Here is a 24,967-nt window from a genome sequence, read left to right on the forward strand (position 1 = left end):
TTGAAACGACGGGTAGAAGAAACGAGAAAAATCCGCCCCCAGACTGAACTAACAATTTCTTTTTACTTTTCCAAGCTACCCGCTTACTAGCTAGTTTTCGAAGGGTATTTTTATGACGAGATAACCTGGTTTTTTGGGTATTTGATAGTTTTACGTTACCAATTAAAGTGTTATGAATACATTCACTGATAGCGTCTATGAGGGATTTGTCCGCTTTAGCTAAAATGGCTTTTCTTTGAACGGGTTTGCAACGACCGAGATATCGGAGAGCGTCTCTCTCGATACGTACTCTACGAGACATGATTCATAACTGATAGAAATTACGAAATGTTAGTTCTATTTATTTATTTAGGGAGATAAGCGTAGCACGTTTCTCCCGGTAAAATATTAGTCAAGACTCTTTGATCTTCGGGACAAGTTTGAGTTAAATTGAATACTAGGTAACCGTGAGGTCTCGAAGTCGCGTCTTCGTAAGCGTCAACTACAAAACGCCACTTATCAGGGAACATTTGTCTAGCGAGATAAGCCACTTGCTGACGGTCTCGGGGGCTTTTCAATAAAATTATGTAATGCGAATTCAGGGAAATGGATTTGCTATCTTTTGATTGATGGAATAAGTTCTGTGTAATAAAAATAACGCTTAGAGAACGGTGATGGGTCCCTTTCACGAATAAATCACCAATTTGACCTTTACTCTCGCTCATCTGGTCGTCGATAACTAATAATATAGGATCTTTTCCGTCATAAGCAGATAAAACAGGCAATCCTTCTTTAAAAACTACCCTGTGCTTCATTTTATCGTATAGAGCTTGCCATTCTCCGTAATACCAATGTATTTCTTTGAAACCCGGAACAAACATTTCTTCTTCGTGATTAATTATAGATTCAATTAAATAGCTTTTGCCACTCTGACTCGGGCCTGCCGTTACGCAATTAAACGGATGAATAAATTGCATGGTTATCTCCCTTCGAGTACTAGCGTACAAATGAAAATGTAAATTAAAATTCGGTTAAATTTATGGGACTCTTCAGCGGAGGAAAAATATAATCGAATAACCTATTGCGTCCCTTACCCCGTATAGGTTTGATATTCACATTAGAGTCGCAAGACTATATTTACTTTAGAGTCGTAAGACTGAAACCTATATTCACTTTAGAGTGGTGAGACTAATTTTAAACGAGAATTAGCGATTGGATGGCTCTACGTCCCCGTCCTCAGGACCAATTAGATTCGCTTTATAGCCGTAGGGTACCGTAGTGAAGTCGTCCAGTAACCGTACCTTGTCTACGACGGGTCTATAGATTTTAGTACGGTCGACGGAAACGACCGTATGATCGGGTAGACGCAAAATCTGCCTCGGCTGGGGTACGGTTACTGGCTCGTTCGTTTCTCCGTCGACACCTATTAATCTTTTAAGCGTGTCCATATTAACCAAATCTTTAATGCCTTGATTTATACGGAACCCTTTGACTTTCATTTCGTAGGATACTTTACCGGTCGTAGGGTTCAGTACTTTAAAGGCGTAATTTTTTGAGCCACCTGTTGCCAATTCTTGGATGTACGAGCCTTTTCCGTACTTTTCCAACTCATCGGTCATGTATCCGAGTTAGTTTCCAGTCTCAATCTCTATTCCATCTCGTTCTTTTAGATAAATGCAACTGTCCGTATCATAATAATACGTAAGCTGGCCTAATCTCCTTAAATAAGAGTATAACTTGATCCTAGCCATTGCGGTCGTATAGGCTGCAATTACTACGTTCGTGTTTGGGTAAACAAGATCAATATCTTTCAAAAACGCCCACTTGATCACGCAATGCGTTTGACTTAAGGGAATAACCGATTTAACTTCTATGTCGGGGTCTAAGAATAAATCGAAAAACTTTTTGGGATCGCTAATAATAGCCGATTGGTCTTAGCGAGGGTTTAAACCAAAACGACCCCAAAAAGAGTTAAGACAAAGCTTCGCGATGGTACGAAATCCAGGGTTCTTTTTAATATTGGTAGGATCAAGTTTTACTCCTTCCTTTTCGTAATATTCGTCAACGTATTTCTTAATCTCTTCATCGGTCTCTATTCCCGTGGGTAAGCCGCTGGATTCCTGTTTGAGTTTAAGAAACGCGTTGACGTACTCGGAGAAAAGACCGCCCTCTTTCGATATCGGGTCGTATTTTACTACCTCGTATTCCCAAATTTCGTGAATAGAAATGACCTTGTAACCCATTTCGATTGCCAACTGTACCTCGTCTGCAACCCAAGTACCAGTTATTTGTCGCTCTGAGTCTTCGTGGGGACAATCCTGCTGGTTTCGAGACTCACTACATTTTTGGCAGTTGGCAAACACTAGTTTCGATCCTATTCTTTGGGGTAAAACGGGATGGTAGAGAGCTTGAGGCGGTAACATTGTGGCTTTTATTAATCCGTTTACGGTAGAAATGTCAGGGAAAGGAGCTTTTACATGTATTTTAGGGTGTCCCACGGGTAACTTGCAATACTTGTTACACCACGGATAGAGTGAACAAATATCAATGTATTTAATTTCCTCCCCCTCTTTACACTTGTGATGTAATTTCAAGGCTGACGTACGTCCTCCGAAAAAGGCTTCGCGGGGTCGGATTGGCTCTTTAATTTTTAATTTTAAATTTTCGGTAGAAAGATATGCGTTGATGGCGGGGTTAGTACTCCTCTCAGCTTTGAAGGTACATCCCCATTTTTCATGGACAGTGTATCCCAATTGTTTCAAGCGGTTAGTGGTAGCAATGGTTGACGCGTATCGCGAATTATGGGTCTGAGTGTTAACGCTAAGTTTCTATTGATAGGAAAACACTTTTTACACCCGTGAAAATAACATCCGTGATATTGAAACACTTCGTTATCGAGAAGTCCGTCCACGTTAATGTTAAGAATTCTAGGTTTAAATCCATTAAAAGCAGACTGAATTTCCTTCCCTCGTAAGTGAGACATCCATTCAAGCCATTCGATCGCTACAAAACTCTGGTTGCAGTTCATACGATAGCCGAAAGGGGGCACTACACCAATCGTATCGGACTGGAAAAAGTGTTTCCTAAAGATAAAACTGCATACTCCCGCAATCGTTATCGCAGTTAAGAACGGGTCTATTTCGAATTTATCCATGAAAATAGAACGATATGATAAACAGCCTTGCAAAAGAATGTTTACGTCCTGGCGACAGTACCGGATTAAATCTCTTTTATAATCAAAATAATTAAAGTTGGGGTCCGAATTTCCGCAAGCTTCGGACCGGGAATCGTTATACCACTGGATAAATTCATCGTAGGCCTTACCGCTTAAACGATTAGGGTCGTACGCGTCCATCGGAGGCATGTCATTATGTAGTACGTAATTGGTTTCGTTCGAACGGGCTGGATCAAATTCATGGTCTACGGTATTAAACAGTAAATGCGGGAAATGTCCCTTATTTAAATTATTATCTAAACCAAATGTGGAAACGAATTGAGAAAGGGCAAAGGGCATAAAATTTAAGGAATCTAAGAATTTTAATTTTTTATACTGTACATTCATGAATTTGGTCCCGTCTGTCAAGACTTTAGGGGTCCACTTTAAATCGATCATTTTACGTACTATAAATTGCGCGTCGTAACCTTTAGCGTTATGGGCAATACATATTATCTTATCAGCCACTCTGTTAAGCGTACGAAGATACTCTAGAAAGTCGCCGACGGGGTCTTTTGAGAGAAATATTTTCTCCCGAGGACCACTACCGTTTTTAGCGCATGCGTACTGACTATCTTTTTCTTCGAAACAGAATTTACACGCTTTTTGCGAAACGCATAAAATTGGTTCGTGAATCAAAGCATTGGCGTCAGTACGATTTGTTTGTTTACATTCCAAGTCATAAAAAACAAAGACTTCCGTTTTTGGAGTACTTCTCTTGGTCAGTGGTGATTGTTCATTGTCGGAGTCGTGGACCCGTTTATTATTGCTATTTATTCGAGAACGAGTAGTTTTATCGGCAGAATCTTTACGGACGGTCTTTAAAGGTTGCATGTAACATAGATGATCTGCGGGGTTAAACTCACTACACGAAAGACAATAGGTCTCTCCACAAACGTGTACTGCCTTACGCTTAAACATACTGATAAATTTTCCGCAAAGATTACAAACGTAAATTTTATTACATAAGGGCTCGGGTCCTGATAAATGGTAATCGTAACAATTTTGATTAGGGAAAACTCTTAAACATGTTTGGCAAGTTATTTTATCTACGTCCTTCCTGCAATCTTGTTTTCTACAACAAGCGTGACAGAAAAGAATTTATGCTCACTGAGATTATTAAAACCTACTAAACATTTTTCGCAAAAGTAATTAAACGCGAAAAGGGGTTTGGGGTTAGTAATTACGTTGAAATGTGTGTCAATATTTAGAAGATAAAGACGTTTGCGGAGAGGCCCTTCTATTTCCCTCTCTTCTTTGACGTCGCCGAAAATAACTAAGGGTACGGGATCGTGTAATCGAAAAACGATAATACTGTATTCGGGCAAGATTTCTTGGAAGCGAGTTAAAGCGTCCGGACCAGCGCATTCTTCGTCTGTTAATGCAGAATATGCCAAAAGGGTCCTAGCTTCGCGGGTCTGTAATAGCGTTTCAATATTTTTTCCTCTACACTGTCTTATAGTAGTATATTTTCTTTTAAGTTCTCCATCATTTTTATTATCCATGTATTCTCTATGAGCTATGGCTACTACAAGAGCTCGTGCTAAACAAATTTTATCAGGGTTATTTATCGTTATGGTGCATTTTTTATAAAAAGAAAACTCTTTTTCAAGGGAAATCCCTAACCCAACTGATCTAGTTCCTCCTTGCGGTAATCTGACTCGATTAAACGTAACCGTAACTATTCCTTCAAAAAAACTACCATCGTTCTCGGATCTATAGCTTTTTTCATCGATATACGTCATCAACCATTGCAAGTCTAATTGGTCCCGACGCCGGAAACTGACGTTAATTTGAAAACCGGGGTTAGTGACGTTCACGAATGAAACCGAAACCATATCTGAAGGCAAACAGTCCTCCAATAGGGTTTCCATCAATATATAAATACCGTTTTCTATATTATTTTCTAACCGGACATTTAAAGTCCGTCCCATTAGTCCAAAGTTTGGGAAATTTTGGATATTATTATTCAATATTTTAACAGAACCTGGTAAATTAGGAAAGGACGGAGGCGTTATTGGAACGTCAACCAACCCACCTCCAACTTGAGGAGGAGGAGACGAAGTGGGGGCAGCCAAATTTGCGTTCTCGGGGTTCGCGTTTTTCTCAGCAGTCTGAGACGATGGAGGTAAATACTGCGGAGCTCGTGAGGGGCCTGCGACCGCTATAGGGTCATTATTACGCTGAGGGGAAATATTATGAGGGGGCCTGCTACTACTAGCCGTACGAGCAGCTAACAACGCTTTAGCTTCCTCGAACATTTCGGCTGCCCTTGCGGCTGCGGCTGCAAGTTCCTCCGCGTCCCGTCGGGCAACTTGTACGTTCTCAGCTAAGCGCTGAATGCTGTCCGTACTGGGGGGCGACATGATAAAATTATCTTCCAAAGATAAAGAGTGGCATGTGTCATCTGATTCTAGAAAGGGTGAGGGTGCATCCATAGGCGTATACGAGGGCGAATAACGTACTTCGTCAGGTGGAATAGAACTAGGTCTTAAAAGGGGTGAAGGTAAATTAACGATAGGGGGCGAACAGATTTGATGGGTTAGTTGATATTCTCTAAGATAATCTCGTACCATTGTCATTTCTTTTAAACGTTCCAATTGCGAATCAGTTACTGTAGTTAAGGAAAGGGTAGGGTCTTGGGTATCAGTTAAATCTATTATTTCCATTTCTGGAGAATCGGGTAAAGTTACTATGGGTACTTCCGGGAGCTCGTTATCAGTTATATCAATCAATTCAGGGGAGTCGATTATAATCATTTCCGGGGTATCAACTAAATTAATTTCTGGGTATTGTACACCTTTCATTTTAATGCCAATTTACTTAAACCTTATTCAAAAAATTACGATAAAAAAATCAAAATAAACTTACGTAGAGAGAGAGAGCGCTTCAAAAATCCTGGTACTAGACGCACAAAGAACAACAATAGAGTGACGTTCCCCCGGTTCAGGCACCCCCCTTATATAGGGCCTAGGGGGAAGATAGTAAGCTTATCTCTTATTCCCAAAGAACTTGTTCAGTTCTCGAGAATATATTAGGGTTATGCTAAAATTTATACTTATTTACGCAAAATATTCCATTTAACTTCATTTCCGATATGGACACTGAAGTACAAACATCTGCCATAATCACAGTCCTGAAACAACCTTCTAAAATTATAGCCGTAGTGATTATTTTAATTACAATTTTCTTATTTGAGTTCATTTTGTGGTATTTTGAAAACGTTTCTACCGTAAAATTGTAACTTTTTTCACTGTAGTTCACAAAATGGTATTAAAAGTATACTAATTTTATGTTAATTTCTATTAATTGTATTGTTTTCTAGGATATGATTGCATCACAAGCTCTCGAGAGGAAACTACAATGGGTTTTTTTCTTCTTCCAAGTGGATCAATATGTGACGTCAATGGAAATAATTAGAGGCAGTTTCGAGCACGGGACGGATTAATTTCGAGTGTCTAGAACTGTTATCTCAGAGAGAGAGACAGCCGATAGAATTTGAGGGTTATTTGAAGTTTAGATCACGTGATGAATTAATCTCAACAAGATAGGAACTGATTAATCTCCCAACGCGTCATTTCTCTCTGAGACGCGGAACTGAAAAGAAGTGCATCCGCTTTGCTCTCGTCATCTACCGTAAACATGGAAAAACGATCTATTGGTAAGCATTATTTTATTAATACTATTACTATTTCAATAGACAAAGGCTTAACATTTTCATTTTCTATAGCCGAGACGCATACCGTATCCAAACGCAGGGGCCAAGAAAGACGTATCAACATAAAAATCACGTTAGGAGGATCAGTCTACATTTCTTTTGGTTTCGACGGATCAAAATTACAAGTTCTCTTCTTCAAAAAATCGAACGAAAATATTCTGTTCCTGACCTCCGAAGCTTTCACCAATCTACTCTCTCTTTGGGGAGAGCTTTTCGCCGCTACGCAAACCGGAGCATCGTCTCTAACCCACAACATCATCGACTATCACGACAACAACGTATCCGTCGTCGCCACAACCAACAACATCAAATTAAACTCTGCCTAAAGTCATGTTCTGGATCTGGGAGCTCGCGAAATCGGTGAGTTCCAAAAAAAATTGATTTTATTCGGTTTCAAATAAATCTTTTAAACGAACATAAAAATGTTATCGAATGCATGTACTTAGCTATTGTTAAAGACCTTAAAAAAATTCACGAATTATTATATGGAAAACCTTTCGAGGGTTTATTTTTGTACCCAGATCAATTTAATTCGTACCATCAAGTAAAATCTTATTTTGGCTGTTTTAAATCACCCTCGGAAGTACTACAAGATTTTACTAATTTACTCGTAGATAATCAATTAACCTGTAAACTTAGCTACTTTAATTTGTTTTCATTGTGTAATGCACAAGATAACCATCTAATGGAATATCTGATAGTACCTACTAACATGTAAACAAAGTACTAAAATAAAAAAATTAAATGTAAATAACTTGTTTTTATTGCCTAGAGATTAGAAATTAAGGAGTTCTGAAAGCGATAAGCAAACGGGTAAAAAATCTAATCTCCAGATAACTGCGCGAGCAAAACTAATTTTGGAGAATGGGTATGGGGGAAAGCAACCCGTGAACGAGAATCTGGTGATTAGAAATTCTGGTGATTAAGGGAGGAACGGGAGAGCGGGTGAACGAGAATCTGGTGATTAGAAATTCTGGTGATTAAGGGGGAGAGGCGCGGGTGAACGGCGGGAGGAACGGGTGAACGGAGGGAGCTACAGCTTTGTGTCCTTCTGGTGATTGAGAATGAAATTCTCAATCACCAGAAGGACATCCCCCTCTCTTTTGTCGAATAACTAAACCACGCTGCCCGAAGGTAATGACGAATAAAATAGACTAGAATTTTGTAAATTACACAATCATTTCATCATCATCATCATCATCTTTTTATCATCACCGTGTAGATTTAGTTGCGATTCCATCTAAAACACACGAGATCATACATAACCTCAAAGAATGGTACACTGAAATAAACATATAAAGGGTGTTTTTTTTCTCGAAAAAATGATTTTTTTCAAAAACTACGTTTTCTACAAAGTTGAAATTTGTACGTGCCGGGAGAGACTTTCTACAAAAATTGTATCTAAATCGAAAAATATTTTCACGTTTTTTTTTTAATTTAAATTTTTTAAATTTAAATTTTAACCGCTAGGTGCTATAAGACAATTGTCAATGAGAAAATTGCAGAGCGTCACCGAAAACGTACATATAGCGTTGGCGCGAAAAAATAGACGTCTTTTTCACTGAAAAAATACGACTTGAAAAAGTGACAAGTTGGGCAAGCTAAAATAACTTTTTTTGAAGTCCATTGGGAGAGTAGTGTAACTTTATTAAAGTCAGAAATTTCTTAATCTGGTGTTTAATGCAATAAACACCGCTGAAAAATCGAGGAGACAATGGCGAAGAAAATAAATTAATTAATTAAATTATAAATGGCGATTTAAATTACGTAAGATCTGGCGACCTTGCTGGCCAATGTGCCAAACCGTTTCACCCTATTCATCGTTTTGAAATACAGTATTTCACATTTCGGGGGTCATGAGGCGTGGCACTCTTTTTGAAACCACATTCCGGCTCATTAAGCCATTGACTTTTCCTATTAGTTTTTTAATCTAATAGGCCTGTGTTTGCATCTAGTCGTATTCGAAACCTATTTTAACCATGAAAGGCGAGAAGATAAATAGACCACAGTTTTAAAGGTCAGTAAAAACCTTAAATTTATTTAGTATTTAAATGACGGTAATACAAAGTGTGTAAAGTTATAGTCGTAATCAATCTTAACAATCATGCCTCAATATTCCAGAGCTGATCGTACGGAACTAGTGGCCATTTACTACGCGGAAGCTGGAAGAAATCTACGATGAGTGAGTGAGATCTTTGAGCAACGACATCCAGGTAGAAGACCATCCATAACTACTGTAAGGCGAGCTGTAAATGACTTTCACCAGTATTGTAACGTACAACCTCGATTTCGTGGGCCTGGTCAGCGGGATTTGGACCTTGAATACATCGTTTTAGCCTATTTTGCCACATACCCACGTATTAGTTGTGCCGCGGGGAGTAAGGATTTGGCTTGCAGTAAAACTCGCATTTGTGAAATTTTACAAAGACATAAGTACCATCCATACAGAGCAACTCTTCACCACGGTTTACGAGATGAAGACGCCCAACAACGGCTGGATTTTTGCAACTGGCTGCTAAATTCCGTGCACGACCCACAATTCCTCCGCAACATACTATTCTCGGATGAATCCTCGTTGGCAAGAGACGGCCTTTACAATCACCAACATAATCATGTTTGGGAAAACACAAATCCACACTGTCACCAATTTCAATTTTTGCGCTTGAATATTTGGATTGGTCTTGTTGGAAACCGGTAAATTGGTCAAGTATTCTTACCGCAAAATCTAAATGACCAGAGTTATTTAGATTTCTTGAGAAATGAGCTAGAACAACAACTTGACGAACTGCCGTTGGCGCAACGAGCAAGACTGTGGTTTCAGCAAGACGGTGCCCCGCCTCATTACCACAGAGCCGTGAGAGATTACCTAAACAACGAATTTCCACAACGATGGATAGGGATAAACGGTCCCGTACACTAGCCAGCAAGGTCACCCGATCTGACTCCGTTGGATTTCTTTCTTTGGGGCTTCGTCAAGGACAAGGTGTACGCCACTCCGGTTGAGATCCTTGAAGAGCTGCGTCAACGAATTGTAAGCGCTTGCCGGGAAGTAACCCCGGAAATGATTCAAGCCGTCTTCGACAATATGATTGTTCGCGCCCAAGCCTGAATCGCAGCCGAAGGTGGTATTTTCAAAACTTAATTATAAATTTTGTTTGTAAGTAGATAAATAAAATGTCTCTTTGTTTTTTCAAATCGTGTAATACCTTCTTCGCCATTGTCTCCTCGATTTTTCAGCGGTGTTTATTGCCTTAAACATCAGATCATAAAATTTCTGACTATCATAAAGTTACACTACTCTCCCAATGGAATTCAAAAAAAGTTAAAATTTCTAATTTCTAGAAAACATGGTTTTTGAAAAAATCACTTTTTCGAGCAAAAAAACACCCTGTATACAGACGATCAAAACCGCTGGTTATAAACACTTTCCACTTTCAAAAACAATTAAAAAAGTATTTAAGAACAGTTATAGCACTAAAAACAAGCAACTCATGATTTTTGCAACGCGATGTAATTATCGGGGTGAGTGACGGGCACGGGGCGCTATGTGTGCGTGTCCTGTGCGTGCCCTGTGCGTGGGAGGGAGATGGTACGTGACGTCATCCACTTTTAACGGACTTTTATGTATTTTACAATTTTATAAAAATGATGGGGGTCCGCTACCGTTTCTTTACTTCTGTCAGTTCTTTTGCAATTTTCTGCATTCCCATTATATGAACTGCTATGCTGTTTCTATATTTCCAATGCGAATGAACCATTTAACAATAATACTCAGTTGCGCAGCTTCATTACATACTTAGTAAAATGTAATAGTATAATTGAAAGAACTACCGACTTAAGGCGGCCAATTTATTTTATATAAGATTCTTGGCCTAGCTACGAGTCCCTTAAGGAAAGGCTTATTAGCCAAAACAGTGCAGAGCAAAGTTGCCAGACCCTAGCACGCTTTTATCGCCGAAATAAGTAGCCCAGTACACAATATTATGTAATTTTTTCCATGATTATCTATTTATTTTATGTACAATTATAATATAAAACGGTCAAATAATTGCTTTAACAGTCTATAACAATTATTTGTGCATTCTACGGCAAAAACAACCTTGAAAACGGCAAAAAAACGGCCTCGGGAGTGAAAATATCGTACTTGTAAGAAAACGTCCGCCATCTTGAATTCTGAGCTTCCGGTCCAAAATCGGGAGTGCGAACATCGAAATCCGTGTTCAGGAGGTCCGAATTAGTAAAAAAACTCATTTAGCCAAATGTTACCCAAAATGCCGCTAGACTTGTTAAAATGACCAATCTAGAGAAAAGTGAACCAGTCTAATCTGAGTTGTGTCACTGAATGATAAGAGTGGTAATTTTGTTTCGGGATTGTGTGAGTGTCCTTTTGGCTTCGGAGGAGTTTGCAGTAATTTTGCGGCAACTTTGTGGTACATTCTTGATTGTGCACTAGAAAGGCGTTAGTTTGCCAGAGGTGTGGATATCTTAAATCTGTCAATACGAATTTGACAACAACGTACTTTAGCTCACCCAAATTTATTAATCACAAAATTAAAAATGCCTGGATTCATGTTTCATTTAAAAGGAAGAGCAGTAAAACTGCGTGGCAAATTATTCATCATTTTCTGAGGACTTGAATCAATCTACACCAGAAGATCCAAAGATCAGATCTTTCGCAACCTCAATAAAGGATCTTGGTATATGGCCAATGTGGTTAAGAATTCTGGAAGAAAATATTAACAAAGCCATTAAATCCGAAAAGATAAATTAAGCAAAAGAACGCTAGAGTTTTCCTAAAATATTTAATGAAAATTTAATTCCAAAGTTTCCACGAAAATAATTACCCATTAAAATGATAACTGTGGATGTATCAAAAAATCAGTTCCTAAAAGTTGCGAAAACCGTTTGGAGGAGGCAAGAAGCATAGAAGCAGCCACTTGGGATCAATTGTAGAGTCAGCTAAGGAATAGTGAGTCAATTTTACAAAATTTTTGAAACGGCGAAAAATTGTCACACCAGAATTTGTGAAAAGCGTTGTCGAAGTTTCTCAGATAAATCAACTGATTAAACACAAATGGGCTGGCGCGTTTGCGCCAAAAGCCACGTGATAAAGGGGGGAACTGCATTCTTTGAGGGAGAGAAGCCATGCGCTTTGAGGGACAGAAACTGCCGGATTTGCCTGTTTTAGTTTCAGTTTGACTTTCTCTTTTCTCTCACGGTTTCACAGACCATGGACAGAAACAGATCATTTTATCTATTTAAGTTACAGCTCTAGTTTAATAATTTATCTTTTAGCTCTCTAAATTGACAGTCTAAAAGGTGAAACTTTTGAATTAGCATTCGCTAATGCTTTTTTTGTTTAAAGAAAGCTAATTTCAAGTTATTTGTAATTGAAATTTATACTGTATACTTTATGATGTCAGAAGAACAGTCAGTTGATAATTCCAATACAACTGGTGAAAATGAAAGCGATAGTGAAGAAAGAGCCACTGTCAGGGGCGAAACAACATCAAAAAATAAGTGATGTTCCATTCGGGCCTATTTTGATGACGTTGGAAATAATTTATCCCACTGACAAAGATGTGGTACGCTAATAGCTAGAAATTTTGGAAGCACAAGTGCAATGTTCAATCACCTGAAACATTAACACGCAAAGGTAAGGAAAATGGAAGCTACAACTAAACTATTTTTACAAACTATCGAAGTAGCATTTGACAAAAAGAAGCTCTTACCACCTGACCATCCCAAATAAAAATCATTCACCAAAGCTTTAGGAGAAATGGTAGCTGAGGACTTACAGCCTTATAGTGTCATCGAAGACAAAGGTTTCCTGAAAGTTTTGAAAGTGGCAGAAACCAGATACCAACCACCACCCAGGACAACTTTTTCGCGTTCAATAATATCAAAAATATATCAAGAAAAGGAAAATTACATAATTTCTGAAATCCACTGTGCCATAAACAGATAAATTCCTTGCATAAGCATAAAAAATGACTTTTGGAGTTCAAAATCAACCCAACCCTACATGACGTGTCATTATTTCACAAATGACTTTCTTCGAATGCATTATTCGCTTTGCTGTGTTCCATTTTACGACACCTATACAACTGAAAACATTACAAATGCTCTCGAAAAGAAAATTGAGGAATTTCAAATAAGATAACCTTGATCAATATCGTGACAGTCAATGCCCGCAACATGGAAGCTGATATCCGGCGTTCTGTTTGGTGTCGTCAGCCTTGCTTTGCCCACACGATTCAGTTGGCAATTTATGATGAAAAAAACTTATGGATTCGATGCCCTTTAGAAAAGGTGTCGCGAAATTGTTGGCCATGTCAAAAGAAGTGCTCCAGAAAGGTTAATCGATTTGGGAAACCGAAATTGATCTAAATTGAAACCGATAACCGTTATCAAAATTACCGATAACCGAACCCTACTATAATTTGAAATTTAACTGCTATTCGATATCCGAACCGGTACCAAATATCGTTATCCCCACATACCTAACAATAAGGATATCGAAAAAAGAAGAGCTTTAAAGAAATTTTCTTAGTTAAACTGGACAACAGTATTAAAGTAAAGCTTGAAACACAAATAATTAGCTAAAGTAAAGTGAACGGTTTAAAATAGAAATTTTTAGTGGACATCCTGAGTGTGAGTGGTTCCTTAAAAATTCAACAAATGGTTCGATCTAATGAAAGTGGGACATATTCTGGTTGGAATTCGTGCTCAAAATTCAAACCTCCACACACACATTCCGAAAAGTTAATGATTCTCGCCTTGCAGTAAGTTAACATGACCTTGTGGTTTAAAATCTAACCGATTTTTAACATTTTCAATTTTTAGTTCCACATCGAAATATATACAGGGTGTTACGGATAAGAGTACCGAAACTTTCTATATGTATTCTATGGGTCTCTATGAGTAAAAAATGTCGAATAAACATGGTTCCTAAAGGGCTTCGTTTCACAGATTTGGGCTCCCAAAAAATACCCCAAAAAACTACCCCAAAAACCGGGCACAGCCTTAAATCCGGCAAAAAATATTCTTCCTTGAACCAAATTGTTTTCTTAAAACTATCAATTGTTGTTTATTCGCGAGGCGATAAACTTTAATAACAAGTGGCAAAAGTTCATTAATGTCCTTTTAGAAGTAAAATGAGTTTGAAGACAAGGCCATTTTAATTTTATTGACACGGTTCCAATAAAATAAAATAAAAACATTTGGTCGCTACGAACGATTTTAATTACAAAATTAAAGATACAAATGTAATAAGATTTCTAAAAGAATGCTTTTAAGTTTGTTAATTCGTTCTGTGGTTAATATGGCACGTCCAAGAACGCTTATTGGGTAAGAAGTTCAAAGATTCAATCGTTCGTCTATTTGGTAAAACCAGTCGAAATATTATTTGTATCTCTCTCCAGGTTACATGCCAACCATAAAAAACTATGTTAAAACTTAATATTAAATAAATATTACTTTTTTTCAAATAAATCAGTATAAAATATCTCGATATTTGGGAAACTTATTTACTTTGTTACCACAATTGCGATATTGATGGCACATTTTTCTAACGCTGAATACGCGGATGTGCACTTGATGTACGGACGAGCCGAAGGAAGAGGAGATGTGGCCCGGAGGTTGTATCAAGAACACTACCCACTAAGAAGGGTACCGAATAGGCGACCTTTTAAAGCTGACCGGCACCTACGAGAGAGCGGGCAACTTCAACCGTCTCGGGAGAGTTTAACATTTTTCAGTTAAAATGTTAGGTACTTACAATTTTCGATGATGATCCGGGAACAAGTACCCGCCAAGTTGGAAGACAGTTAGGTGTCAATCATGTTATGGTATGTTTTCACCCTTTCCATCTTCAAAAAGTCCCAGACTTGAACGACGCCGACTATCCTAGACGTACCAGGCTACCAGCTTCTGTCAGTGGTTTGGGAACAGAGTACTGAATGACCCACAGTTCGCAAGTATTATCCTAACAGCCGATGAGGCCAATTTTTCCCGGAACGGCATAGTCAATTTGCACAATAATCATCAACGGAGCCTAAATAACCCACATGGAACTATAGTCGCAACTCAACAAGAGCGCTTTAGCCTCAGAGTTTGGTGTGGCATTGTCGGAGACTATCTAGTTGGACCATATTTTCTTCCGCCTAGGTTAAATGGAGAGTCATACCTACGATTTCTTCAGGAATCGTTACCAGAGCTATTGGAAGACGTCCCGTTGGCAAATAGAGGGCGAATGTGGTTCTTGCACGATGGAGCTCCACCACATTTCATCCGCGCAGTGCAAGATCACCTTGCCTCCACATTTCCTTTAAGGTGGATAGGACGACGAGGAACTATTTCGTGGCCACCTGAATCTCCCGATTTAAACCCTTGCGATTTTTTTCTTTGGGGATATCTGAAGGACCTTGTTTATAAAACAGATGTCCGTGACATTAATGGCTTCAAAGGTCGCTTGATGACTTAGGCCTAAGGTGGTGCCTTGGGTATTGGCCTAGCTGATGATGATGATTAATGACCTTCGTCAACGCATTATTGATGGATGTGAGACTATTCGGAACAAGCCTGAAATCTTCGAAAAGATTCGTCAATCATTTGTACGAGGTTGTCATTTTTGTATAGCAGCCCAAGTTGGGCATTTTGAGCAGTTATTGTGATGTTTTACAATTTATTAAAAGACAATAATTATTTGTAACTGGTTTTTGCGTATCACTTCCGAATAAGGTTTAGCTGGCGTTATCATTAATCTAAACAAATTACGGATTATTTACACTTTAAGGATTTAAGTTTTTTCTACATAAACACCAATTCCCCCCATAGCACCTACAACACGTACAAGCTTCAACAAGGCTGACTATCCTCGTAGAATTGACGTTTGTCAGTGCCCCAGCAAACCCAAAATCATCAATCCGGCGTCCTATGGACAGTACGCCGGTATATTGCATTTGTCCGTATGATCTCCCGAAAACCGTATGGAAATAGAGACATTGACGTAACTCGGAGTTTTAAAGACGAGCAAATGTCTGATTTTCTCAGAGTCAAAGTACGTCCCGAGGACAAGTTCTAAGACGTCCGTCGGGTTTTTAGTGAACATCGCGAGGATTAGTTTATGTTAAGCCTTAAGACGTCCGAGAAAATTTAGTTTGGTTAAATATCAGCTTAATCGCGACGTATCCAGGACGTTCATTTTATGTTTTGTATTTCTCTTAGCCGTCTATCTACAGACTCAAACGCCAGTCGATCTCACACCAGTCTTTTAGGAATCTACTGCTGCATGGTTGAATCTTTGAGCTTCTAACCTATTTTTCTTGAGCCCGTCCGTGCAATAAGCGTTCCTAGACCAATGTGCCATATTAGCTACAGAATGAATTAGACAATTTTAAAACCATTCCTTTAGAATTTTTATGACATTTGTATCTTTAAATTTAATAATTAAAATCGTATCACTAAATTAAAATGGCTTTGTCTTCAAACTCATTTTACTTCTAAAAGGACATTAATGAACTTTTGCCACTTGGTATTAAAGTTTCTCGCCTCGCGGATAAAAAACAATTGATAGTTTAATGAAAACAATTTGGTTCAAGGAAGAATATTGTTTGCCAGATTTAAGGCTGTGTCCGGTTTGTGGGGTAATTTTTGGGAGCCCATATCTCTGACACGAAGCACTTTAGGACCCATGTTTATTAGCCATAGAGACCCATAGAATGCATATAGAAAGTTTCGTTACTCTTATCCGTAACACCCTGTATATCGAAGTGGGACTATTGCTATGGAAGGAATGTCGTTAAGTGTTTATTGTTGTTTGTTTGGCGGGGAAAGCAATGACACGGTAGATGGAGCTGCGAAAAATAATTTATCAATATAGTATATATTCTTGGCGCCACGGAGATGCGAACCCAGATAGCTGCTAGCCGCGTTATCTCCAAAAACCGACGCCTTTACCAACCTAGATACGCCATTCTCTTCAAACTGTACTCGGAACTTCTAGTCGTTTTTAGCGACGCGGGGGGATTTGGCTAGTTAAGTTGTCGCAATTGTTGTTCCTTTTTCCACGTTATTTTACGTATATTTACGACGTTTAAGGTCAAGTGAACCTCAAACTTCACCGCCCCCCCCCCCAACCCAGTGGGTTTTCACGAAGGGTGACACGGGCGTGGCGGGAAGTTTGAATTACAGTGTGGGGCTACACAACTTTAACCGATGGCCAGTTTCAGGTCTGTCAGGTAAACAGGGGGCACAATTTCGACCCCCCTTTAATAACAATACGTTAAAGTCAACTCTTTAACTTGGGATGGTACTTTTTATATCAAACGATAGAACGCGCAGTGCCAAAAATTCCGCCCCCTTCGACCAACCCCCTTAAAGGGAGAGTGACCGAAAAAAAACAAGTTGCTCTCATTCGATAGAACTTTTTGACGCGCAGGCAGTGCCGTTAATTTCCGCCCCCTCCGACCAACCCCCTTAAAGGGAGAGGGATCGAACAAAACAAGTTAATAAATTCATGGGTATTTTTTGCGAATTTACTTTTGGTGCCTTAACTACCCAAATGTTTGATATAAATTTCCTAAAATAAACCCATTTTAATCCCAGTTTATGAATTTCTTTATGTCATATTTCCACTAATTTCAATAATTTAAAAGAATTATGTTCGTCGTTTTTGCTTACCTATTTCACCTTTGATACTTTCCGTCTATCTAACGATAGGAAATCACATGGCCTCAACAGCTTTTGTATTGGTTAATTTGGTTTGCCCACCCGGGTATACTGAGGGTGGGTGGCCCCCAAGTTTTAATCCTTCAACTTAGGATGGAATTTTATATATCTAACGATAGGATGTCACATGGCCTCAACAACTTTTGTAATGGTTTGCCCACCCGCGTATCCTGAGGGTGGGCGGTGCCCACTCTTTAACATATGATGGTAAATTATATACCAAACAATAGGAAATCACATAGGCTCAATAGCTTTTATATCAGTTTTCCCACCCGCGTCTCCTGATGGTGGGCGGCATCCACTATTTTATTTAGGATGGCAATTTATATATCAAACGATAAGAAATCACTTAGCCTCAACAGCTTTTGTATTAGTTTGCCTACCTGTGTCTACTAAGGGTGTATGGGTTTGCCCACTCGAATACACTGATTTGGAACTAATATTACGGCCTGGGCCGACTTGTTGTAAAATGAATGTAAGTTACTTCTAAAAATGAATTTGTTGGTTATTTAGATTTACATTCGGAATCTAAATCCATCAAAAACCACATGTTGCTGAGTCAAGAAACTCTGCCTGGATTGCATTAGATATAAAATTTAAAATGCTCATAAATATATTTAGAAATCCTATTTTAAATTATCTTAAGCAAATGACGTTCTTGAAGTTATTCCTTTTTTACTGGAAAAAGTTGCCGAATTCATCATGACTACTCATTTCATCCAGGATCCATTAGAACAATACATGGAATATATTATTTTTCCTTCTACTGCAATTAAATTACATACTGGAGGTTAGTGTTGAAGATACGTTTTAGCCGAAGACATTTCATTGAAGAATAAGCGAAACCACAATTAAAAGGAGAGATCAAGGAATTTTTTTTAAATCATTGATAGAAATGGCCCATGGTTATTTTTTTTATAAAATTTCCGAAATGAGGAGTGCAGAGGATTTCGTTTTTTAGAGTAGTATAGGAAAACCCGTGTATTTTATTAAGTGTATAGAAATATGGTTTGAAGATGTATTGGTATGGATGGTTTTTTTCTTAAAGTTGGTTTCTTTTGACGACGAGATCATTGGACGAAAAACGATAAAGGTGATGACTGGAATGACACTAATGATGACAAAATCTGATGAAGTTGTTAGACCATGACGATAATTTATCTTACCGAATGAGGCTTGCGATGACGAAGACTTCAGAAAAAGCGCTAACGACGATCAAGGCAGACGGCTCAAAGAATGTCGGCAACGTTATTATGTTTTTTTTTGATAGACGTTGACTCGACGAAAAATAATGACTAGGTATAGTATGACGTTATCTGTTACATTGGAGAGGCGAGGTGGGCAAATAAGATTATTACCGTCGAATGCCAGAGCTAAGTTAATCGACCCCAATGAAATTAAACTTTGCTACAAGCAAACAAGTTAAAGTAAAATTTGCTATTCTAAATTTCTTATAGACTAGCTCTTAAGTCGCTTTAATAGATACCACATCTAAATCTGTATCAAGATAAAAAAATTATAGTTGATCTTCCTAACAATTTTAACGTCATGAATAAATACGTTTGTTCTATATAAACTCTTAAAGAAACAAAAAAATTATTTGTGATCTTAACAATCTTTTAAAAATGCCACTTTTCTTTTGTTTTTAAATAAATGTCCCATTTATTAACTATTTTTGATTGTTTTTATGAAATTTCTTAAGTCAATTCCATGACTCTGTTAGATTTTTTTTAAAGAATGGTTATTCTTTTCTCATACAAACAATGTGTCCCTTAAAGTTGTCTTTTAAATAAAATACACATCAGTAAGGGCTTTCGCAACGCAGATAGATAATCCTAACTTTTACCACTTGTTGAAAAATGAAAACCACTTCTGCGTAGAATATGCAAGGTCTATCTCCACTGGTAAAAGGGGTTTTCCTGGAGTTCTTGTGTTTCCCCATTTTTACACTGAAGCAATGTAATGCTAAATGTTTTTATTATAACTTTGGTAAGAATTGAGTCGTTTGCCAGCTGTTATTCGACTTACTCCAATCGTTGTTTTTTATTGAAAACATATGCAACGCCACCTTATCAATTTTTTTAATCGGTAATTATAACCAATAGTCCACCCGTAAATAGAGTTTAATCTTTCATGACATTAAGCGAAGTAATTAATTAAAAAATATTCGTTTTTGTATATTATATTTCTATTAGTGAAATTTTATGAAAGCTTTGAAGTATGAAATTTCGTTTTGTTGGTACATTAATTAAAATCAGTCTTTGGTGTCCAATAAATAATTAAATAATTAATATAATCTTGTTTGAATAAGTGTCTACCTCTTTCATCTCCTCCTCTTATGCATCGATGTCAATCTTAGCTTCAAAGGTCAAATTTAATTTATTAATAATAATAATAATAATAAGACTAAGGGGTCTTCTGGCAACATCAGCTGTTTCCGTCTTACCAATCTTGATACTAGTCCTCTAATTGTCGAACGCTTCTTTATTAAAACGTTTAAGTCTTCCGCCTAGTTGTCCGTAAAACCGCCAGCAATTTCACAAAAATTTCTTTAAACACAGACCTACCTTTATATAAATATTTACTTGTCGGATATGTGCACGTAAATTCACATCGGGAAATAAACGATAAAATATTTAATTTAAATGAAGGTTTTGTCTTCTAGGTGACTTTCGGCACCTTAAAATTTTTCTTAAAAACGTTCTTCAAGAATTCACAACGCAACTCAAATCAACAACTGTTAAATAGCAAACATTAATAAAATGTTTAAAGTCGAAATTTATAAGTTACGCATTGGACGATCAAATGAAAACCAACTGTGAAGTTTCCGAATTCTACCTTCAAGGTTTCTTAAATATATTATTTAGATTACAGAGAGAAGGGTGTCTATCCGGTGATTGAGAATTTCATTCTCAATCACCGGATAGACACAAAGCTGTAGCTTGGCTCCCGCCGTTCACCCGCGCCTCTCCCGTTCCTCCCCCACCCGCGCCTCTTCCCCATCTCAATCACCAGAATTTCCAATCACCAGAATTTCTAATCACCAGAATTTCTAATCACCAGATTCTCCCGTTCACGGGTTGCTTTCCCCCCAACCCCCATTCACTGGATACTTTATCTCTCGTTCACCAGCTCCTTTCCCCCATTGCTTTCACCCCTTCTAATCACCAGTTGCTTTCCCCCATCTCTAGGCAATAAAAACAACCATAATTGTTATCTCTCATACTATCGATCCCAATCGCTAGAAATTGGCTTTTTCCCCATTCGCTATAAATCGCAGCAGTTTGCCAGAATTAGTTTTATCTCTCCGAAATAATTAATGTACCCAAAATTGGACCGCCAGTTTATTATTCTTTTTAGGGGAATCTCTATGGGAGTTTAACATTACAATAAAGCTAAAAGGTCCAGTTTGGGGTACATTTGGTCCGAAATGGGGTACATAGGGCCGAAAATGGTGACTTTGGTCGTTTTTGGGGTACATTTGGTCCATTTTTGGGTACATCCCTGCTTTCCCCCATCCCCATTCTCCAAAATTAGTTTTCCTCGCGCAGATATCTGGAGATTAGATTTTTACCCGTTTGCTTATCGCTTTCGAACCCCTTAATTTCTAATCTCTAGGCAATAAAAACAAGTTATTTACATTTAATTTTTTATTTTAGAACTTTGTTTTACATGTTAGTAGGTACTATCAGATATTCCATTAGATGGTTATCTTGTACATTACACAATTAAAACAAATTAAAGTAGTTAAGTTTACAGGCATTTAAATGGGGTGAAACGATCTCCTGCAACTTAATTTAATTAAAAGTTCTAACTCACGTATTTGTAGTGTTTAGCAACAGTATCGTCTGACATCCGAGGGACAGTCACAAACGTCTTCTTCTGGTACAGGTGAGAAGCTTTTGTCAGAGACCGTAGTTGCTTTTGGCGTCGGGGGAATGTCCCATTCTAGCGAAAGGTACTTTTTTTCCGATGGTGAATTATCCCTAGCCGGACAGTTTGGAAAGAATCTAGCATGTTCAAGTTCTGGTACGTCTCCTGATTCCCATCCTTCTAATACGCCATGGCACTTGTAACATCGTACTTCATCGCCCCGCTGAATATAGTAGAATCCAGCCTTCGCTAGTTGCTCCTTAGTGACGTGCGGATTTTTCCAGTGACGAAACGTTTCAAGTCGATACACTTCAATATCCATAGCTGATCTAGACCAAATACGTTCTATAGTTTCAAATGATACATTCTCTAAGCCTACATTTACCCATAAGTCTACTAAACCTAATTTTATCAATATGGTTAAATTTCTACGCTAAAATTCTCAATATAAACGCTTTTTTCAATATGCAAATTGTTTTAAATATGTCTAAAAATATAGTCTATTACAAAGAAAAAAATAGTTACTTACTTTATGGGTAGAAATCCTTTGTCGAGCTGTAGAAAAGACAGCGATCCGTCAGCAGGTCTTTACTCGTCAATGCACCGTAGAGAAATGACGCATGGAAGATTAATTTATTCCTATCTTGTTGAGAATAATTCATCACGTGATCTAAACTTCAAATAACCCTCAAATTCTATTGGCTGTCTCTCTCTCTGACAGTTTAAACTGCCTCTAATGATTGACGGCACATATTAACCCACTTGAGTATTTGGAAAAAACCCTTTGCTACTCAAAGGAGAGTTTTGGAAATACCACGTTGACGATATCAAAATCGAGCTCTCACTAGAAAATGTTTTGACGTCACCCAGATGAGATCCTATTGAACGAGATATTTCCGAACTAATAATTATCACGTGATCAAATCTGCAACTAATGATACTCATTGACGTCACATAATTTTACCCACTTGAAAAAAAAACCATTGTAGATTCCTCTCGGGAGCTTTTGATGGAATCATATCCTAGAAAACAATACAATTAATAGAAATTTACATTAAATTAGTATACTATTAATACCATTTTGCGAACTACAGTGAAAAAAGTTACAATTTTACGGTAGAAACGTTTTCAAAATACCATTCTCATTTTAAACGCTTTTTCAATAACTTAATTGTCTAAAATGTATACTCTACAACAAAAACAAAATAGTAAATTACTTTCTACGCTAATCTTGGCCTAAAAAAAAGCAAAATACTAAAATTCATTTTTAACTCTAATTCAGATTCCTACCTGGTAAGCCTAAATTTAATATACTAAGTATAATATGCCTTAAAGTTCAAATACTGTCTAATACAATAAATATTTATGAAAAATTCTTACTTTGTATGTACAATGAACGCTCCAAAAGGCTGAAAATGTAACATGGGACAAGACAGAATTTCTACCCAAACCTTTCCGATTGTATCGTCAAATAAAACAAAGATCTCGCTAAGTCAAAGTTCAGCTATCTTATCAATGGTACGAGCGCACGCGCTCGGAAAAATGAACGAGTCACGTGAGAATCGGTACGTCACGAGCCCCTATGCATAAATGTTAGGGCGTCTTACTACCATTAGATCTAATCGCACTAGCACATTCTCGAAAAATAAACCAGATCTTGGGAATAAGAGACGGTTTTTTTATCAAAGATAAGCCAATTTATAGTTTATTGTATGAAAATATTAATTAATTCGGAAATATATTCGATGCTTACTGTTTTTTTTATAATAATACGCTGAAATACATTTTCCAATACGTAAAAAATTAAAGCTAGACCTAAAAAACCTGTAAAGTGTAAATAGTTAAGACTATTTTTTATCAAAGTAAGCCAAGTTTAAAGCTTATTGTCATTGGTTCCATAACAAAAACCACATTGTAACGTGATAATGGCTGCTCACTAATCCCAATTCCATGTGAAACTCTTTCAGTTTCTTTAAGTTCCTTTTGAGTTACAAAATAGGGTTTTAGAAATAGATTTTTCCTATTTCATTAAATATAAGTATTTAAATTAGAATTGCTTCATTAAATTATGCATTTGTACTGTTGTACTGTACTGTACACAATACCTGCATTTGAAATTGTATAACATAAAACACAGTTTTTTAAAAAAATATATCAAGGTTTTCAATTCAGTTAAAGGTTCCATAACAAAAACCACATTCGGATCAAAATAAATTTATTTATTTTATTTTTATACAGAATTTTTTTCATTTTTTTTTGCCTTAATTTCAATTTTGGGAGTCGGTACCCGTTTCACCGAAGATGAAGATGCTTCGTTTTATTCAGCGTAGGGTAAATCGCCGTGTAAAAAAACATCTAGCATTGCATTAACTTTTTCCTCGTCCTCGTCCGAGACCCCTACAATACGTCTCTCGATCTATAAAGTAAAGAAATCAAAATAATAAGCTAAACGATAATCCATACCTTCTATTCACTAGTTCAATTTATCACTGTCTCATATATCCACTATCGTACATACATACATACATACACTAACTTACTAACGCTTTAGTCTCCGCAAGTTTTTATGTTGTATAATCAAAGTTTTGAATCGAATAATAATAATAATAATAATAATTAGATCAAAACAAATTTCAAGCTTACGTTAATGTATTCCCTTGAGTGAGGGCCCAATCTTTGAAAAATCTTATCAATGACGACATGGGTAGCTAGATGGACGTCGATGTAACCTTCGTCCTCTTGCAGGTTCAATTCACGTAAATACCAGTTTTTATATTTTCTTAACATTATTTCTAACGTTCTAAACGAAAATTGTTTTTCGTTTGGCATATCAGGCTTAAAAGAAAACCTAAGAACTGCTTTAGTTACACGCATATCCACGTTATTTTCCATAGCTAATATTTAGCCCTTAAACTTGCTCGTAATTACGAAGAATGTAAAAATGTAGAATGCTCGCTCCTATATTTATGCCAAATCAGAAATCACTTGAAATAATAACTTCATTTGGTACTTAAAAACGGTGAGAGGTGGGAGGAGGGGTTTGGTAATTTATAAATTTTTATAATCAAATGTACCATAGCAAAAGTATATAAATAATACAAGAAGTGCACTAATTATTATTTTCGCTCGCCAGGTAATTTCATTTGATTTCCGTTTCGCACGGACGCAGATAACATGGTAACGCGACTACAGCGAACCGATAAAGCTAATTAATAAAATATTGTCAACCATTTGATATTAGAAATGTTAAAATAAAACTTTTACAGATAAATCTAATTTATAAAATATTGCCAATTGAGGGTTTGCAAGTTAGTTTGATTATAGGTTTTGAGTGTTAGAAAAAACTGCGTTTCGCTACATTACACGGTGCGTTTAAGAGGTTAGAGGGAGAGCAAAGACTATTTATACGCTTCGCTTCGCTTCGCTTAGATACGCATATGCTTTGTTGACCT

At 37.3% G+C, this 24,967-nt stretch overlaps 2 protein-coding genes across 3 annotated transcripts; one reads left to right on the top strand and one right to left on the bottom strand.

Moving 5' to 3' along the window:
* The first annotated feature begins 6,767 nt into the window (after positions 1-6,767).
* LOC149949093 (uncharacterized) lies at positions 6,768-7,237 on the top strand. The gene is made up of 2 exons (XM_090169342.1): positions 6,768-6,854; positions 6,924-7,237. The coding sequence occupies exons 1-2, from the start codon at positions 6,836-6,838 to the stop codon at positions 7,235-7,237; spliced, it is 333 nt and encodes a 110-aa protein (XP_090025468.1). The 5' UTR covers positions 6,768-6,835.
* A 13,564-nt stretch (positions 7,238-20,801) lies between these two features.
* On the bottom strand, positions 20,802-22,115 carry LOC149949094 (death-associated inhibitor of apoptosis 2-like). Of its 2 annotated transcripts, none has more exons than XM_090169170.1 (2): positions 22,045-22,115; positions 20,802-21,844 (listed from the first exon to the last, which is right to left on the bottom strand). In XM_090169170.1, the coding sequence occupies exon 2, from the start codon at positions 21,835-21,837 to the stop codon at positions 21,475-21,477; it is 363 nt and encodes a 120-aa protein (XP_090025296.1). In that variant the 5' UTR covers positions 21,838-21,844; positions 22,045-22,115; the 3' UTR covers positions 20,802-21,474. The 2 variants fall into 2 exon arrangements, with proteins under 2 accessions (XP_090025296.1, XP_090025297.1); XM_090169171.1 differs by having other exon boundaries at positions 20,802-21,839; positions 22,045-22,112.
* Between the last annotated feature and the right edge of the window lie 2,852 nt (positions 22,116-24,967).

This window comes from Leiobunum rupestre, chromosome 3, assembly GCF_980474605.1.
Source record: "Leiobunum rupestre chromosome 3, qqLeiRupe1.1.hap1, whole genome shotgun sequence".
Taxonomy (NCBI): domain Eukaryota; kingdom Metazoa; phylum Arthropoda; class Arachnida; order Opiliones; family Sclerosomatidae; genus Leiobunum; species Leiobunum rupestre.

Bases quoted from the DNA above. Each gene is read 5' to 3' on its own strand.
- LOC149949094 (XM_090169170.1), bottom strand. From the start codon at position 21,837: ATGGATATTGAAGTGTATCGACTTGAAACGTTTCGTCACTGGAAAAAT.